Source organism: Stigmatopora nigra, chromosome 10 (genome assembly GCF_051989575.1).
Source record: "Stigmatopora nigra isolate UIUO_SnigA chromosome 10, RoL_Snig_1.1, whole genome shotgun sequence".
In the NCBI taxonomy this organism is placed as follows: Eukaryota; Metazoa; Chordata; class Actinopteri; order Syngnathiformes; family Syngnathidae; genus Stigmatopora; species Stigmatopora nigra.
In genome coordinates, this window is record NC_135517.1 from 5,662,273 (window position 1) to 5,680,632 (window position 18,360).

Here is an 18,360-nt window from a genome sequence, read left to right on the forward strand (position 1 = left end):
CTCTAAATTGCCCCAAGGTATGAGTGTAAGCATGAATGGTTGTTCGTCTCTTTGTGCCTTGTGATTGGCTGGCCACCAATTCAGGCTATCCCCCACCTCTGGCCCAAAGTCAGCTGGGATAGACTCCAGCACCCCCTGCAGCCCTAGTGAGGCTAAAGGAGTTGAGAAAATGAGATGAGAGATGATATTGTAGTGTTTAAATCAGTATAAATCATATAGCTAATATATTTGAAGTCGAAATTACATATTACAAACGTCACATTACAAAATCGTGCTTATTTCTTGCGGACTTGAGGCTCTGAAAGAGTTAACACCGATGTGTTGTGGCTCGACGCCGCTTGGTGGAGAAGACCTCCTCCTACTCCTTCTCCTGCTCCTGCTGCTGCGGTGGACTGGGATCACCGGTCCGGTACCGGATGACCACCCTTTCGGTACTTGTTGATCTCGTAGCCGGACTGCACTGTGGGGCAAAGAATGTGGCCGAGTGACGCGTGTGAAACTCGCTAGACGTTATTGACATGTCGGAGGCTGAGGAGGGTGGGAATGGATGGCATCACAGCCCAGCTCGACTAGACCTTTGATTTTGGGAATCATCTCCATCTCTTCTGGAGCCCAACGACAACAGCAACTCGCCACGGTACTGTCATCATTAAGTGTATTACTATGTTTTTCTTATCACCATTTTATATGACCAACCGCCCTGGTCTGCCTGGTCGATGCACCAAATGGAGTAGAAATGCATCAGACACTATACGGATCCATACCATTGAGACCATTTGACTGTACGAAACGTAACCATTCAACATGGGTGGATGATTATATTGCAAGCTTCTATTTCGTTAAATGAAACAGGAAAGAGTGGGCTGCTTTAAAAAAATCATGTGTGCTCCTTCGCGAGTACACATTTGCAAAACACTTTGCTGGAGCCTGTAGTACCTTGTCATACGTGATATAATGAAGTGTGTGAAAGTTATGTGACTGTGACAGAAGATCACATTTGTAGGTCATAAGCTATATTAGTTTCTTGAAAAAAAAAGTCAAAATAACACAAATAAATGGACATTTAAAGTAAATCACGGCTGGCCCCATGAGGGAAACCGAGAAACAACACTTTGGGTGAACCAAACGTGATTAAACGGCCGTGTGGAGTTTCAGCACTGGACAGCTCCACTGAACGCCCATACCCCATAGCCAGAGTTGGATTGTTTTTGTGTTTTTCCATTTGTGACCTGTCCCTATGATTGGCCATTGAGTTCGCCTGTCGTTTCCCCGCCCTCTCCTGCTTGATTACCATTACCACTTGTGTGATCCAGGTGTTTCTGATTGTCTCATCAACCCATATCTGTCTATTTAAACCCTGTGTATTTGTCTGTCATTGTCAGTAGCCTTGTGTCCCCACTTCCATATACTCTTGCCATGTCCTGTGATCCTAGTTTCCCCCAATTCTTCAAAATGAATGAATTTGTAAATTGCAATATTTTATTGTTAGGCATTCAAGTGTTGGTATGGTCAGCAGTGACTATTCATTTAAATATCCTTTAGTAATTTCACTCTCATGCATTATACCCACTAATATCCTTTTAAAATGTCTTTTTAGAGACAACAATGACAAAAAACTTGACACAGGGGACTTCATAGTCGTGGGTGTTCACCCGCTTTGCCAATTGCAAGATATCATGGAGAAATCCTTGGCAAAATTCAACAAGGCTGGCTCGCAGTCCATGTCATCGCTCCCACCTGAGGCGGTGGACATTATCCACAACAAGTCATGTTTCAGGAGAGTCCGTCTAAATGTGGGCGGCCTCCCACATGAGGTCCTGTGGCGGACGCTGGACAGGCTCCCGCGGACACGTCTGGGTAAGTTGCAAGACTGTAGCAGCCACGATTCTCTGATGGAGGTATGCGACGACTACAACCTGGACGAGAACGAATACTTTTTTGACCGACACCCGGGAGCCTTCACGTCCATCCTGAACTTCTACCGCACGGGAAAACTGCACATGATGGAGGAGATGTGCGCCCTGTCCTTTAGTCAAGAACTGGACTACTGGGGCATCGATGAGATCTATCTAGAGTCCTGCTGCCAGGCCAGGTACCACCAGAAGAAAGAACAGATGAACGAGGAGTTAAAAAGAGAGGCCGATAATTTAAAAGACAGAGAAGGGGAAGAATTTGACAACACATGTTGTGCGGAGAAACGTAAGAAACTTTGGGACCTCCTGGAGAAACCCAGCTCTTCAGTTGCAGCAAAGGTAATTATCAGAGATCATATTGTATTGAAATTTGATACAGCAAATGTTGCTATGGTTCAGGAATTTTATGGATGAAGTAGTCACATAGTATACAGTACACTATCTGAACATAATTCCTAGCACATCTTTGTTTATTGTTACACATCATTTGCAAATAGAATAAGTACTTCAAACTGTTTAAATGTAAAATACCAGAGATACTGCATCCAAAACACATGTAGGATTAGTGATATTAAAAAGGATAATACTCTCAACAGTTATATTAACTGTAATTCTGTACATCAATTTTGTAAAAGTCAACTAAATAGGTATCTGAGATCAATACAATAATTAGAAAGAAAGAAAAAAACCCATCTGATATTGACAAAAACGATGAATTGACTAAAAGGTTATTTCCATAATAGTGTTTTGATGTATTAGAAGATATCAAAAATATTATCTTAAACAATTATATCCTCACCTTTGCTTCGGTGTAGCAGGATTTATTTGGGCAAACCCCAACGTTTAAAAACATGGTGATTTATGATTTAATTAGAGGCACAAAGGACATAGCCAGGGGCACAGAGAAGACATGTGTTCATGGTCACAGTGTAAATTTCAATGACTGTTCAAGGCCTCCAAGGGTCAGTTCAAGTGGTGATCAAAGAGCCCTCAGGCCACAGTTTGGGGAACACTTAACTACAACTGCCAAAAACATAAATGAATATCATCATCATGCGTTTAAGGCTTTTTTTAGTAGTAGTTTTAAGTAAACACTAGATGCAAGTATCTCCTTTGATAAACATTGAAGTATTAATTTTTCCGGTGCTGTATCATTAAGATCCTTTCTATTTCTGATGAATTGTGTGTGAATAACTGTCTGTGTCACTATCATTATTTTATGACTGCTGCAGCACAGTGTTCCTAGTTTCCGTGACTCCTGTAAATGATTGTTTGTTCTTCCGGCTAACAGATCTAGACGGCAAATGGGCCATCTCTTTCCTCTTTCTGTTTTATTTATCATGAAAAGTAGCTAAAGCAAATGGAAAAGGATTTCACTGGGAACATGTAAATTGATAGGAGGAAGTAGGTCAAATGAACTTTGTGTTGTTTAATCAAGGCTGAAAATATTGTGCGGCAAGATTGTATATTTACAATCTAACTAATGTTGTTGTTCTTGTACACAGAAAGTTGTTGTGTAACTGAGGTTGTTGTTGTTATAAACTGCAGTTGTTGCATCTGCATCTAAACATAAGAGAACACTGAATAGGAGACTGCTATTCAATTCCAGCTACGTGTTAGGATTGTAACCATGGCAACAAACCTTCAGCAAGTGCATATTGAGCTTGGGTGGAACAAAGAAGGGAGGTTACTTGAATTCAACGTAAACTGCAAAATAGTCAAATATTCTGCCTGATGATGTAACGGAGCATTTGTTTGACTTCAGTGCGGGCAGATTTGGGCTCGATTCCCGCTGGTGGCGGTATGATTCTGAGTCTGTCAATCTGTGTGCTTTATGGCTCATTTTTTAATGTTTACAGTATACTTTACATTAGCAAAACTTTTAAATCGGCTCCTAATCAGAATGAATGGTATTTCTGTACACTGCTTTTTAATATTAGCACAATACTAAACATATTGTTGTGTTGCTTCTTTTTGGTGCCAATCATATCAGAGTATTTTTATCTTGAGATTCAAAATAAATGATTTGCTGTCAAATCTGGCAGTACACAGGTAAAAAATAGTCCACTTTTGTTGAATGCTTTTGATTTTGTTGAATGTTGTGTGATCAGTGTTTTTGCATCAGTTGACACTGCTTTTAGCCAGCCAGTAATTACACACCACAATTGCGCTAGCGCTTTCAATAAGCTTGTCAAAGCCTACATTTTGGTCAATGCCTCCAAGCATTAGTATGCATCAAAAGTCTCACTCGAGTGCACACTACATATTACCTTATTAGGAGTTTTAGCTAAACGATATGTTGAACATGCCTCACAGAAATCTTTTATTCATCATTCATTTCCTGAACCGATTTATTCACATTAGGGTGGTGGGGGGTGCTGGAGCTTATCCCCTTTGCACCCAAAATAAGTTGTTTTGGAGATGTGCGATATGAGAGATTTTATCTTCACTTAACTCATTGGCTTTCTGTGACAACATTAGAGCAATTCATTTAAAATGAGAGAACTGTCTCTAAATGTTCCTCTTTAAGCTCCACATGAGAAATCCAATCTATTCTAACTGGGAGGGATTGAACATCCTGTGTTGCCAATGGCACCCAGTGGGTTGACATACAATTAATCTTTTCAGGAATGTTAAAAGGAAGTTAGTGTTGTTGTTGCACACAAAATTTGAACTCCTGGACTATGAGACAGATGTGCTAATCAGTTTTGCAACCTGCTGCTTCTTTAGACGTGACCCAGCAATAAGTTGATGAATTAGGAATGAGTCACACAGCATCAAAATTCATTATTAGTCGACGATAGAAGACACTTTTCTCACCCACTGCACAATGCAAGGTCCATAATGGCTTTTGACTTTTGACTTATATTTACAAACAACGCTTTTGTCCACACAGTGACTAAATGGCCTTTAATTGCACTCCCCCTATTATGCATTTGACATTATCAAATGTTGAATATGCTGAAATTGCTTTGCTTTTAAACAGCAGTCACATTGGGAAATACAGAGGTAGATATTGTCAGTACTTTTGGAAACAAAAATGCCTTAAAATAAGCGCTTGGAATCCATAGGAAAACAGCCGTCTTCCACTTCATCATGTGAATAAAAGCCATGTAAAAATCAATCTTTATTGTGTTGCAGCCAAGGAAGCACCCTAGACTAGAAAAAAAGAGACGGGCGCCCGGGAGTCGACACGCTTCGCGGTTTCTTGCTCAATTATGGACTTGATAACGGCGGGGGACAATGTCCCGTGCGCATGTGCATGGTGTTCTTGCTGAGACCAATGCTCCGATCAATAAGCCACCAACTGATAAGTAGCTGCATTAAGGGTTGAGGTTCTGAAGAAATTTCTAATTAGCTAACATTCCATCTACCACAAAATCAAAGACTTGCACGGTACAAAGTACAATTCCCCCTTTTGAAAACTAGTTTTGATTAACTGAGTGATAATGACTGGTAAAAACATACACATGCTAATTATTGCAGTGTATAACTAGGCTGAATTTTATTGTAAGCTTTTAAGATGTTTATCAAGTAACAAAGTAATATAGCAATAGTGTGGAGGTTGCCACATGTCATCTTTTCTGTAGGAACCTTTGCTTTATCCGAGGTCTCAAAATGTTAGGATTAATTATTTAATCTGAAGGTACGATTATCTATCTTTGCACTGACAGAGGGTGATCGATCATTTCAGGAGGCTTTAATCAGGTAAATCAGCCAGTATCCAGATGTCGATAAATGTTGAGGCACACTATTACACCTATGATTATTTCATTAAATATATGGGGACATTGGTGGCCTGGTAGAAAAAAAAAAAAGAATTTACTCTTATAAAAGGTATTGTTTTTAACGAAATTGCTATTGGGATTTCGTCAGATTGTGCAACCAACCTAACAAAATGTCCATTGTGTGTCAGCGGTTACTGGTTTAAAAATAAATATCCTACCAATGGGCTTGTCTCATCAACTAGTCCCGGTTCATCAGTAAGGGTCAGAGACACTAGCAGGCTAATTGCATGGGGATTTAATCACAGATCCAAGCACAAAACAAAAGGTTACCAAGCAACCAAAGAGAATATTACTGTTTAATATGTTGACCAAGCAAGGCAGTGCAGCATAACTAAGAGGAAATATTTTTTTAAGAAGAGGGAAAGCATTGTTCTTCTTCTTGCAGTTCATTTCTCCTCTTCTGCTTGTATACCTCCGACTAAATGTCAGGAAAATGTCACATTAATTATTCTCCACGAGGGCCAATCTGAAGCGTTCCTCTATCTGTTTATATTCTTCGGAAGGCACACTGTCGTCCATCCCCTGCTCAAATCAGATTCGTTCCAGCAATCAAATCGAATTTTATGTGTGAGCCTGATGAAGGCTTTCGAGTTGGCACCAAGAAAAAGCCTCTTTTTTTTTTTTTATTTAACTACCTGCTTCTAACACAACACACGTGGGTGGTTTCTGACTTTTTTTCTTTGTCATTCCCAGAACGGAAGTTTTTTAAACACAATCATTTTTTTAAATCTAAAGTTTAGCTTAAGGAAAGATTTGAATGTGACTATAAGTAGTGACAGTCAAGGCTAATTTAACTTTCCTCTTCCTCCTGGTCATAGTCGACTGACTATGCCTAGTTATTGGAATTCTATAACAGATTATCTTGAGCAAGTAATCTAGTGTGTGTGATGCGATAAGAATGTTTATAACTCCCCAATCTGAGATTATAAATCACATTATTATTGTGAGGGCATTTTTTTTCATTAATTAGAGACCAAGGTCAAATTACAACAGTAAAATGGAGAACAATAGGCTAAATAGGTATGTGTTACCAGAACATTTCTTCCAAAAACTATAATGTAGAGAAGCGATAGTGAACATAGCTGTCAGCTTGCATTGTGCATTAGACACGAAGCGACAAATTCCAATTACACTGCATTGAAGTCACACTTATGATGACACAGAGATGTGGCACGGCTATATTTGTACTCATAAATCAGTTGGCTGCACAATCGAAGACATGGTTGCAGAGGAAGATCAATCAGAGTGCCTGACAACAGGGGGGCGCTGGTAGTCAGAGGGCTGCTGTTTCAGCGCCAGACTGGGGCACTTTTTCAGGCCAGGGGTTACAGATTTAATCAGGCCATTCCTGCATTGCCCCCATGCCGCAACACATTGGCTAATTGAAAGTAAATTTGCACTGCAATAAAAGCATAATAGACACTACAATACTCACACCAGAAGTCAACTGGGTTAGGCTCCAGCAACCCCTGCAACCCTTTCGAGGATGCGTGGTATGTAAGATGATGATGGTGATGATGAAAAACTGCAGTACACATACAGTGCTATGTACCTGTGACAAATTTTATTTATTTAAATGCTGAGCATAAAGTAATTCCTGATTTAGAGTAATGCATATTTCAGTGAAGAAGGATGAGAACAGTGTTGTGCTCTGAACAATGATGTCGTCCTACATTTCAGAGAACACCTTGTGAATAATTCAAGCCCCTTTGCCAAATGTTGTCATTATGATAATCAAAGTTAGAAGTGAGGAGGAGAGCAACATATCTATATCTACATCTGCATCTACATCTGCATCTACACATACACCCACACCTACACCCTACACCCTACACAGTGGTACCTCTACTTACAAATGCTTCTATATATGGAATTTTCAGGTTACGAAACCCTGTGATACACAAATTACACTTCCAAGATGCAAAATCAAAAACGTTAATACATTTCCCTTTATACCTTATTTGTGACGATAAGCAATATGGAAAATAATTGGAGGGTTCTGTAATTTTTATAACGCAGATAAGTTTGCAATTATCTGTGTCTAAGCCACTGAACAGTGCAGACTAAAAAGAAGAAAAACATATGGCATTGTCAACAAAGGGGAACCCTTCAGAATGTTTATTCTAATATTTTTGTGTAGCCGTCCATATTGCACAAACATATGCAACGCACAATGTGCAAGAAACACTTCCATGATGTTGCACACATGCGCACTGTGACATATGTGACACATTATCATGTGTTACAATATTCCCACAAATAAATATGGTCCGGATGGAAATTCTACGAGGTTATGCTTTGGTGCTAATTCACAAGGACTAAACGCCATAACAGTCCTTTTATTTTGTTGCCAAAATAGCTTTATGTGCTGTATAAAGAAGAAAAACACATTTTTTTGGCACCTTCATCCACCATTGCTCATTCACGTTTCTTGTTTGTTTTGTCAAACATTGGTAACGTATTTCAGTTGTTTATGCCCGACATTAGTCTTTTCCAACGATGTTCTCCTAAAAAGACAAACATGAGATCCACCCTGTCATTCAGTCAACAGAATGTGGTAGGCTGGAGCCTTGGTCAATGTTTGACCGTGTTTCTGATTCTGACATGTTGCCAATCTCATGCACTGTTAAGGTGTGTGTGCAGTGGCAGAGATGTGCTTGTGAGTTTTGGTGAGAGTCATGTCATGCATTTTGTAATGGATTGCTGAGGCTTTTGTCAGGCTTTGCAGCTTTGTTATGTTTCACTACTGCACAATTGTTTTAGAGCAAGGTTGGGTGAACTTTTGTGCTCGCGGGCAACATTTCAGTGAAGGAAACAGATAGATAGGTCAAGTTACTAGTAAATATGTAAATGTGAAATACAATAGTAGCTCTACTCCCAAAATATGAACATGAAGTGAATCGGTGTGAAAATGTTGCCTTAATTCATAGCACCTTAAGAAATTGAAATACTAAATAGTATTTCCTTCATTCTAGTGAATCTTTTTGTATCACATTCTATTGGTAACAATTACTGCGATGTCTTTCTGTGTCTAATGCTGAAATCAACCCTCCTCTTTAGCACTGAAAACATACATACATACCCACAGCCACAATATGAAACGACACACAATAGAGGACTGACCCCAAGGTGTCCATAGGCCACAGGTCTGAAGTAAGACCATGTCGGCGGTGCTTTGATAAGCAGGCTCCCATAGTCTGCAGACAAAGTGAACCTCACACTTACACGGACGTGTGCTCAGTATAAAAAGCTTTTATAAATCACAACTCCAGCCCCCCCGTAGGCTGCCGGACTCGGCGACAAGGCCCCATTTCTCTCCACTCGGCAGTTCGGACCAGGAAGGTGAATAAATGACTTTGAGGAAAGACTCAAGGCCAGAGGCAGAAATAGAATCCACTAAAACGAAGGAGAAACATTCATCAAGCCAAAGCCTGATTGTGAGAGTGAGAGAGAGCTCTTGACTAGGGAGCCAATAAGCCTTTCACCTTGACGGGCACATGACCTGGATTGTACGCCATGCCGCATCAATTCAATGCAAACACAAATTTGTCAAAACCAAGGAAAAGAACATTCAGGCTGTAAATGCTTTCTTTCCAGCTAGCAACCACATATTCTTCCTAAGAACACAGTACACATGTTGATGAAGATTAATGGGTCAATTTGAGCTGATTTTAAAGAATAAATACCCATGAGAATTACTCTGTAATAATATAACAAGCCTTATAATAATGAAAGAAAGACTATACCTACTGAGAAATCTTACATATGTTGATTACTGTACCAGTAAGACCAGTATCGAAAACACAACAAATCCAACTTTTCTACATTTCACGTGTTTTGGTACTGGTCTTATTGAGGGAGTTGCATTTTCTTGCATTTGTAGTGTTTTTGTACTGGTTTTGCTGGTACACAAACTTGTGTATGTTGATTTTATTTTATGTGTATTTTTAATGTGTGTTTGTGTGGGAGTATGAGAAATACAAAAGGTCTGTTTATGTGGATATATTTTCCAGGAACAGCTGGTACTTGTGTAATAGCTTCGGGAGTTTTACACGGGAATCCTCATATGGATGCAAATTCAGGTCATTCCTCTTCCCTTCAATCCCATGCTGCCTATTTCCTCAAACCAGAACTACAGTTTCACAAGAATAAAACAGCCATCTCTTATCATTTTTTTTCAGTTGTTCTAAAAGCTTAATGTTAAATGTATAAAATTCCAAGCAATTTTTACCAGTACCCAAATAATGTATACTGTTTCTATATATTAGGCAATTGTGGAACTGTCGTGTTTTAAATTTAGGTGCTGAGTCTGAATTCTCTTCTTTTGAAAATGATGAATAATTGAAAATGTGAGGAGATGAGGTGGTATTCATTCAGGAGATGAATGATCCAGCAAATATTTCTATCCTACATTTGCAGTTCACTTGAATGGGGTTGCAATGCACTCTGAGCAAGAAAGCACTATACGTTATGAGTTCGGGAAAAGTTTATACCCAAAAAAGTCTTCTGGAGGACAATTGCTAGTTTTTTTCTGTGATCACAGGGCACAGGAAGATAGACAACCATTCATGCTCATACATTAACACATCTAGTAAACATGGCTTAAGGTCATATCTCAACGTTATTGAGGCATTAACAAGCAGCTCATTATATTTTGCAATAAACGTGTAGCTGATTCATTTGTACATTTGTACTTTAGTTTGAATTGTTGCCTATCGAATGTGATTACTTTTTATGATGTCTAATTATTTATAGTTGTAGTCAAAGTATGAATGAACTGGAATCTGCAAGCATTGGGACAAATTGATGTGGCTTGGAATCCATCCTTGTATATTTATGTATTGACGCTATTTGATGACCAGTGAAGAACCGCTTTCCATCCTTAAAATAAACAAAAGTGAAGCAACACCTTGATATACGATGCGACGTGCCACAGAGGTCACAGAGGTTTGATACCGCTGTACATATTTATCAAGTGAGATATGTGCGACTAAGATAAACCAGGCTTCTGCTGCTCAAAAGTCTCCTCCTCCCGTCTCCATGGAAACTCAGTCTCTTTCACAGGCTCAGTGGCAGAGCTTTTCTATATTCTGAATCAGGGGTGTGAATTATTCTCCGTTATATTCAATGCTCACATTACGACTTTATTGCTGTTTATCACCGGTGCTGGCGCCATCAACGACTGGCGCGGTGTGCGGGGAAAAACATCTGCAACTTGAGGATGCCTGCCAGCACTTAAAATGACAGAAAGGGACATTTATGGAGTTTGCGCGATGTGAACTGTGAGATTTCAAACAAAGCTGTGTGGAATATTGATGCAAGTGAGAGGAAAGGGAAATGAAGGTCGGGATCGAGTCTAATAAGGTGCAAATGAGAGCGAGATGAGAGGCAGGGGAGGAAGAGTCAGCAAGACAACGTCAGACTTTCAGGCAGGTCCATGTAGCCGCCTCCTGTCGAGCTTCGAAAGGGTTGTCATGGCAATATATAACCCAGCCCGAGTTGCCGGAGGGTTTGCGCGGCATCTCTTTGGCCTCGGCTGTGAAAGGAGATGAAGGGGGGCGAGGGATGGGCTTCACAAGGCATCGGGGGAAATGGATCTGCCTAGTAGCACTTCACGTTCATGTTGTTTGGCTTGTGTGTTTTGCTAGCTGATTCAGCAGCTTCCTGTGGGAATCATAGGAACAGGTTGATTTCACATGGTGCAAAGTGTTCCTCCTGATGCTTACTAAAAAGGAAAAGTCAAACCAGGGTGACATACTCAATTGAGTAAGTGGGTCACATACAAATACAACCATACCTCTACTTACGAATGCCTCTAGGTACGAAATCTTCAAGTTACGAAAGCTTTTTAGATGCAAATGGGAACCTTAAGAAACGAAAAAGTTATGAAATCCCTCTAAAAGTAAATGTATTAATTATTTTATTTTGAAATTGTCACCGTTGTATTGTCTGAAAAGCTCCAGTATTTGTATTTAATCAATAAATGCTGCTCGGAAGTGGATTTTACCCGTTGAAGGCACAATGAGAAAATGCACATGCCTAATTCTTATAGTATGTTAATTATTGTAGGTGTCTTATTATAGATGTTTCAAGAGTGCCCTTTAAAGGTTAACACTTCCATTTATTTTATACACTAGGAAGAGAATGCATTTTTAGCCCTTTATAGTTTAACAGTTTCCTTTATTTTGTACACTAGGAAGAGAATGCATTTTGAGGCAATAACACAGGAAAGAGATTCTTCTTCAACTGTATTGTGGAAGGAAAATGGAGTCCTGAGATCTATTTAATTGATGAGTCAGTGACTAATCAGTTTTCCCCATCTTTACAGTCTGTTCATCCAAAGAGAACTTTATTCAATCAAATGACCCACTCACAATACTAAATAAGTTAATGTAAGAACTGCAGTGAAAACTATAGCTACCATAAAAAAAAACATTGTTAGATAAGAATTCTTAAAACCTAATATCATGATAACATGTAATAGTCGCTGTTTGTCTCATGGGAACCTTTCCACTTTCATCGCTTCAAATACAGAAGATTTGAACAAAGAGTCTGCCATTAAGCCTTTAAAGTCTCCAGCAAATAGAACACCAGTAGAGGTTAGCAAATATTAGTGGAACATTCTCAGTGAAACGCCTAAAGAATCTCAAAGCAGAATTTGGTTTGCTGCCTGAATATAAATGTTAGCATGGTTGGAGTGAGGACATTGTACGCGTAATTAACGGCGATATGTCATTCATTCATTTTCTGAACCACTTATCCTTACAAGGGTCACGGGGGTGCTGGAGCCTATCCGAGCTGAGTGTGAATTGTTGTCCATCTCTTTTTTTGGGAGAATGGGAAAATGAATGAATAAAAAAAGGTTAATGGCTTTACTTTTTCAACTTCTGTGTTATGGTTGAATAGTAATTGTCACCTTTGAAAATTTTGGGATTTTTGTGAGTGTTTAGTTTTCCTTTTTGTATACCTTTTAGCAAGGATCAATCAAGTAATTTAATGTGATAAAATGATGGCAGGTAAATGATCCCCTTAGACTAGTGGACATCTCATGAAACAACAGCCATCAATGGCTAATGTAACCTTGTCTTTTTCCATCCTAAAAAGGTAATATTGTATCTTCTGAGCCACATGAGATAAGACACTCCGCAATCTGATGTATCAAGTCCCCAGTGGGATTTCCTGTCAGTCTGCTGGCTCTGTGTCCTCTGGATAAAAATATCCGCTTCATGTTTTTTATTCTTTTGCTTGCCACCCAAAATAAATTTGCGTGTCAAATATCCTTTGTGTAAATGAAATACTACTAATACACAGCCATGATTAGACTCTTCCCCTCTGCTCTATTCATAGTCATCAATTTGGTTGATGTCCCAATTATGTCTACCTCTCTTTTCAGCCATGTTTCTTTGACATGCATTTGTTTGGTATTTTATTGGCTTGATATATAATGCAATGCTTTGATGAGATTTGCGTCCTATGATAATAAAGATTCTAGGAAGGAAGAAACGAAGACATAACGACAGGCAGAGAGAGAGAGCAAGGAGTCACCCCAGGGACACAGGCCAATGGGAAATGTGCAGGGTATCCAAGTGGAACTTAACTTTATGGCCATAATATTACACGGGTGTGTCTCCATTATTGACCTATTTATAGCCTCCCATTGCTATTACCTTGGACATTTTTTTTATCCTGCCCTGGTGCAGTGAAAACCTGGCAGATTTTAATCAAGTACTTCATAAGAATGTGATTTTTTTTCTTTCTCTGACTCATTACAATTGTGGTGTGAGTAGCAACTTAAAAGGCCTCCAGCCTGTAAAAATATGTAATACGGCCAGTTCATTTAAATGGGATGGATGGCACTGATTTCTCACTGCCAGACGCCACAGTTCAAATTGATTGTTTGTCAGCAACATCCAGAGATTTAATTTTCTTTATTTTCAGAATATAAATTGCATACTATGTGAATCAGATCTTCACTCCAACACCTCAAAGTGTTGAATTGGACTGAAAATGAATTTCCCTCTATGGTGGGAGGAAGAAAAGACCACATAAAGCAGCAAATAAACAGATAGGATCATTATTCATGTCTGCCATGGCACTATGGCAACAGTGTTCTCTCGCTCTGACTGGCCATAGATAAGGTTGCATCTTGAACGATTTGGCTGTGACCACATTTGTTTGTGGGAGTGGACAAATAATTAGGCTGTCATCAGGAGTTGTCAATCACCCTCTTCACTGCCATCATGTCGTCTGATTTAGAAAGAAGTTCTTCATCAGCATGCCATTTGTTTTCATCACTAATAGGTGAAATTTGATCAGAACATAGAACAATGGTTGCTTTTCATTATGAGAAAGCAGAGGGAAAACTCTGAAAATTGAATAATACTGTGTCTAAGATCTCAACATTATATCATTCATTTCCAAAATGCTTCACAAGGGTCGTGGGGGGTGTTGGAGTCTAATTTGGTTGCCAGCCAGGCATAGGGAGATGGACACAGATACCTAGAAGCAACTTAGAGTTCAGCCAGTCTAATGGGCATGTTTTGAGGATTCGGGAGGAAACCGGAGTATTCGGAGAAAATGTAGGCCTAGGGAGAATATGCATTGCACTTACTTGCGTTAGCACGACACACAATCCCTTTTGTGCTATTCAACATGCTGTACTAAAAGTTTGGAATGAGTAACAGGGCCAGTACAGAAGAGGGCAGAATTTATGCATCAGAAAATGACTCCCTAATTTTAATTTGCCTTTCAGGTCCTGGCGATCATCTCCATTCTCTTCATCGTGCTGTCTACCATCGCCTTGTCACTCAACACTCTACCAGAGCTGCAGGACACAGATGAGTTCGGCCAATCCACTGACAACCCACAGCTGGCCCACGTGGAAGCAGTTTGCATTGCTTGGTTCACCATGGAATACCTGCTCCGATTTCTCTCTTCTCCCAATAAGTGGAAGTTCTTCAAGGGTCCTCTGAATGTCATTGACCTGCTAGCCATCCTGCCATACTATGTCACCATCTTCCTAACAGAATCAAATAAGAGTGTGTTGCAGTTTCAAAACGTTCGGCGTGTGGTTCAGATTTTCCGAATCATGCGCATCTTGCGCATTCTCAAACTTGCTCGTCACTCCACCGGACTTCAATCTCTTGGATTCACTCTCAGAAGAAGCTATAACGAGCTGGGACTACTCATTCTCTTTCTAGCCATGGGTATCATGATATTTTCCAGTCTGGTCTTCTTTGCCGAGAAAGATGAAGAGGACACAAAGTTCAAAAGCATTCCAGCTTCCTTCTGGTGGGCAACTATCACGATGACCACTGTAGGCTATGGAGACATCTACCCTAAAACTTTGCTCGGAAAGATAGTTGGGGGTTTATGCTGCATAGCAGGAGTACTGGTGATCGCTCTCCCTATCCCTATTATTGTAAACAATTTCTCAGAATTCTACAAGGAGCAAAAAAGACAGGAAAAGGCACTTAAACGTAGAGAAGCCCTGGAGAGAGCAAAGAGAAATGGTAGCATTGTTTCCATGAACTTGAAAGAAGCTTTTGCCCGAAGTGCAGAACTGATGGATGTAGTGGTGGAAAAGAACGAGAGATCTCATGATAACCACCTATCACCCAATCGTTGGAAATGGACTCCAAAGAGAGCAGTTTCAGAAACGAGTTCCAACCGTTCTTACAATCCCCACGACTCGCCAATCAAAGGCCGAAACAGCAGCCCCCAAAAGTTGAATGTTCAGAAGCTGGAGGAGATGTATAGCCAGATGGCTAAGACCCAATCACAACCTAATCTCAACCCTAAAGGTTCCAGGGTTGGAAAGCAAATGGACGAGATGGAGTTGGGAGCTATAGAGGACCGCAGTCCACCAATGATGGCAACCAGAGATGGTATAGGTGACATAAAAAGTTTGTCTAGCATTGACAGCTATATTAGTTGTACTACTGACTTCCAGGAGAATGCACGCTTCCCTCATAGCACAGCAATGGACCTTTGCCACAAGGAAGGCAACCAGATTTCACATAGTTCAGCTTTAGCCTTTCCGCAACACTCTCAGGCAAAAACAGGTCGGCAAAGCACCGGCACACCTGTGTTGAACCCCATTACTATTCCTAAACCCTCGGAGAATGCAAGGAGGTTTTTATTTTCTGGTCATGCCGCAAAAAGCCTTTTCTCCAAAGGAGGCTGTCGTAATGAGAAGGAACCTGGACCATCCCCACTCTCAGACAGCTCTGTACTATCCGACCATTCTCTGCTGAGTCGTGAAATGTCCATCTATACCACAGCCAGCAGCAGGACGCCGCCAAAATCCCCAGAAAGTGCCACCCTGGGCCCAACCGTCTTCACCTTTCACGACTCTTCCATCAGCAAATACATTGACGCCGATACTGATGACGATGAGCACCTACGTGACATTTCCGAGGCCAGTCCCACAGACTGTTTACTGAGTGGCTCCAGTCCTAAACGCAGCATCAACATCAACTACCAGAGAGCCACCAACCATTTGGAAACAGCCCAGAAAATATTAGGACAAAACTGTCTTTTCCCACAAGAAGGAATTCGTGGGCTCCCTCATCAAAATCATGTGGGTTCCGAGATAGGACGTAGACCAAAGGGGGATCAGGGTCGTCAAAATACTTTGGACAAAAGCCACTGAGGAATGAGTGTGTCTGTATGAATGAATGATAAACCAGAGCTGGTGTGCTTGTGACTGACGTCAAACACTGTTACAGGACAGGACCAAGTTTAAATGTTTTACAAAATCAGCTGAGCATGCCATTGGGCCACGTGCTTAGGGAAAACACGACGGCCGAATACTCTGGGAGAAACATTTGGAAATGTTCACTGCCTCTCTCCCTTACGACTCATTCCAATAAAGAGGTACTATAGTAGACCACGACCTCCAAGCAAAGAAGCACCCAGTGTAGCCAGCAGGTGGGTTCAGCGATTCCATGAGTCATTTTGAGAAAAACATTTAGGGATATCCCTGCATTCTTTATTAACCACAACCCCAATAAAATCTGGCATTGTAATTTTAGTGCTAAAACAGAGAACCTAAAATCCTATAAGCTAATTCTCCTTGTCCCTTCCATCCCCTAACCTGGCCTTATTCCATTTTTAGTTGTTGGGAGCATACAATTCTACATTTACGTGTGTGCTTATGAAGGGATGATCTGATGGTAATTCATGTTATAACTCATCCAAGTTTGTCCATCCCAATTTCTTTTCTAAAGAAAAAATATACCTTCTAAATAATGGCTATTTGATAGCATGTTTTATCATCATCATACATGACAAGCAATCTCACATTAAGGACCGATGTAATGGAGCAGAGACTTCTTATATTGAAGGTTGCGGCCTAATATCCATAGGATTTTGTCACTTTATATCATATTGGCGTTACTGTCATTTATCATAGATGAATGTAGTGGACCAAGAGTTTTAAAAATGGTGTATATGGGCAATGATCAGAGTCAAACATGAGCTCACAGGCTCCTTTACAAGGTACACCTACGCAATTCCATGAGACCCAATAAATGTGATTGTACATTGTGTCAGGCTTGATTGATATGCTGAGAGGTATTCATTTAATATTGTAGTTATGTTTTTTTTTTTTTTTAGAGACTGTTACTGGGGCCCACAGTTTTTCTGTTGCACTTTAGAATGTGCTGTGTTTAATTGGTTTGCGTCTTTACAAATGGTATTCAACAGCAGTGGAAATGTCTAAGTATCTTTTTAAATGAATACCTCAATACAAATTGAGCAATATAAAAGAAGAAATGAGGTCTTACCGCTCATATATTGATAACAAAAAAAGTGTTGGTGTATTTAATGTAGCCAGTAAATGTATATACTGTATACCTCACATATACATTCGACTAACGGTCTATCGGTACGGAAAACTGGGGATTTATATCAGAATAATTTGAGACATTATCCCCAAAGATGAATTTGAGGTATTGGAAAAATGTTCACACATGCATTGGCCTTATTTCGACGAATAGAAAAGCAACCAAAGAGACTGATCTGAATGACTAAAGATTAAGATAATATCTACAGAGGAACTGCTGGTGCTTTGATAAGTCATATGGAAACAGAGCAAGTTGATTTGACAAGTGCAAAGGCAGCCACAGACGACTCACACAGCTTAACTTCAATATAGAAAGTCTCCCTAGTTGCTTGGTTGCCATAGTGACGGATACCGTTGTTCAGCCTTTTAATTGGGGTGGGAGGGATTGACTGCCTGTAATATACACCTACAATAGTGCAGCAGAATGGCATTTATGCACAGTAGTCACACATTGGCATAGTCACTATTCACCACAGTCACCACCAATAGCCATGACTCACAGTTGCAGTGATGTGAAGATCTCTCAACCTTGCCAATTGACACGCTTGTGACCAATCTATGTAGCAGGATTTGGTACTTTTTTTTGGTTGCTGTTACAGCAAAACATGGCAGCATTTACAGGAAAAATACATATTGTATTATTAAAAGAATAAACATGCACTTTAATGTAAAAGTCATATAGAGAATACACTTTCGTCTCAGCTGAGATGAAATATATTTGCCTTTTAAAGCCCTTTAAGAATGAAACTATGTGGAATGAACCAGAGCCTCGAAAAAGAATAGATTTACTATGATAATTTGTATTTAACAT

General features: G+C 40.0%; 1 protein-coding gene across 3 annotated transcripts; it reads left to right on the forward strand.

Annotated features, from left to right (window-relative positions):
• The first annotated feature begins 7 nt into the window (after positions 1-7).
• On the forward strand, positions 8-18,358 carry kcnb1 (potassium voltage-gated channel, Shab-related subfamily, member 1). Of its 3 annotated transcripts, none has more exons than XM_077726705.1 (3): positions 8-637; positions 1,598-2,252; positions 14,454-18,358. In XM_077726705.1, the coding sequence occupies exons 2-3, from the start codon at positions 1,677-1,679 to the stop codon at positions 16,353-16,355; spliced, it is 2,478 nt and encodes an 825-aa protein (XP_077582831.1). In that variant the 5' UTR covers positions 8-637; positions 1,598-1,676; the 3' UTR covers positions 16,356-18,358. The 3 variants fall into 3 exon arrangements, with proteins under 3 accessions (XP_077582831.1, XP_077582830.1, XP_077582832.1); XM_077726706.1 differs by lacking the exon at positions 8-637 and adding an exon at positions 1,379-1,503; XM_077726704.1 differs by lacking the exon at positions 8-637 and having other exon boundaries at positions 1,357-2,252.
• The last annotated feature ends 2 nt before the right edge of the window (positions 18,359-18,360 follow it).

Excerpts from the sequence above, each read along its gene's own strand:
- kcnb1 (XM_077726704.1), top strand. The coding sequence starts at position 1,506 with ATGGTCAGCAGTGACTATTCATTTAAATATCCTTTAGTAATTTCACTC. Across the intron at positions 2,253-14,453 it reads GCTCTTCAGTTGCAGCAAAG|GTCCTGGCGATCATCTCCAT; the intron begins GTAATTATCAGA and ends TTTGCCTTTCAG.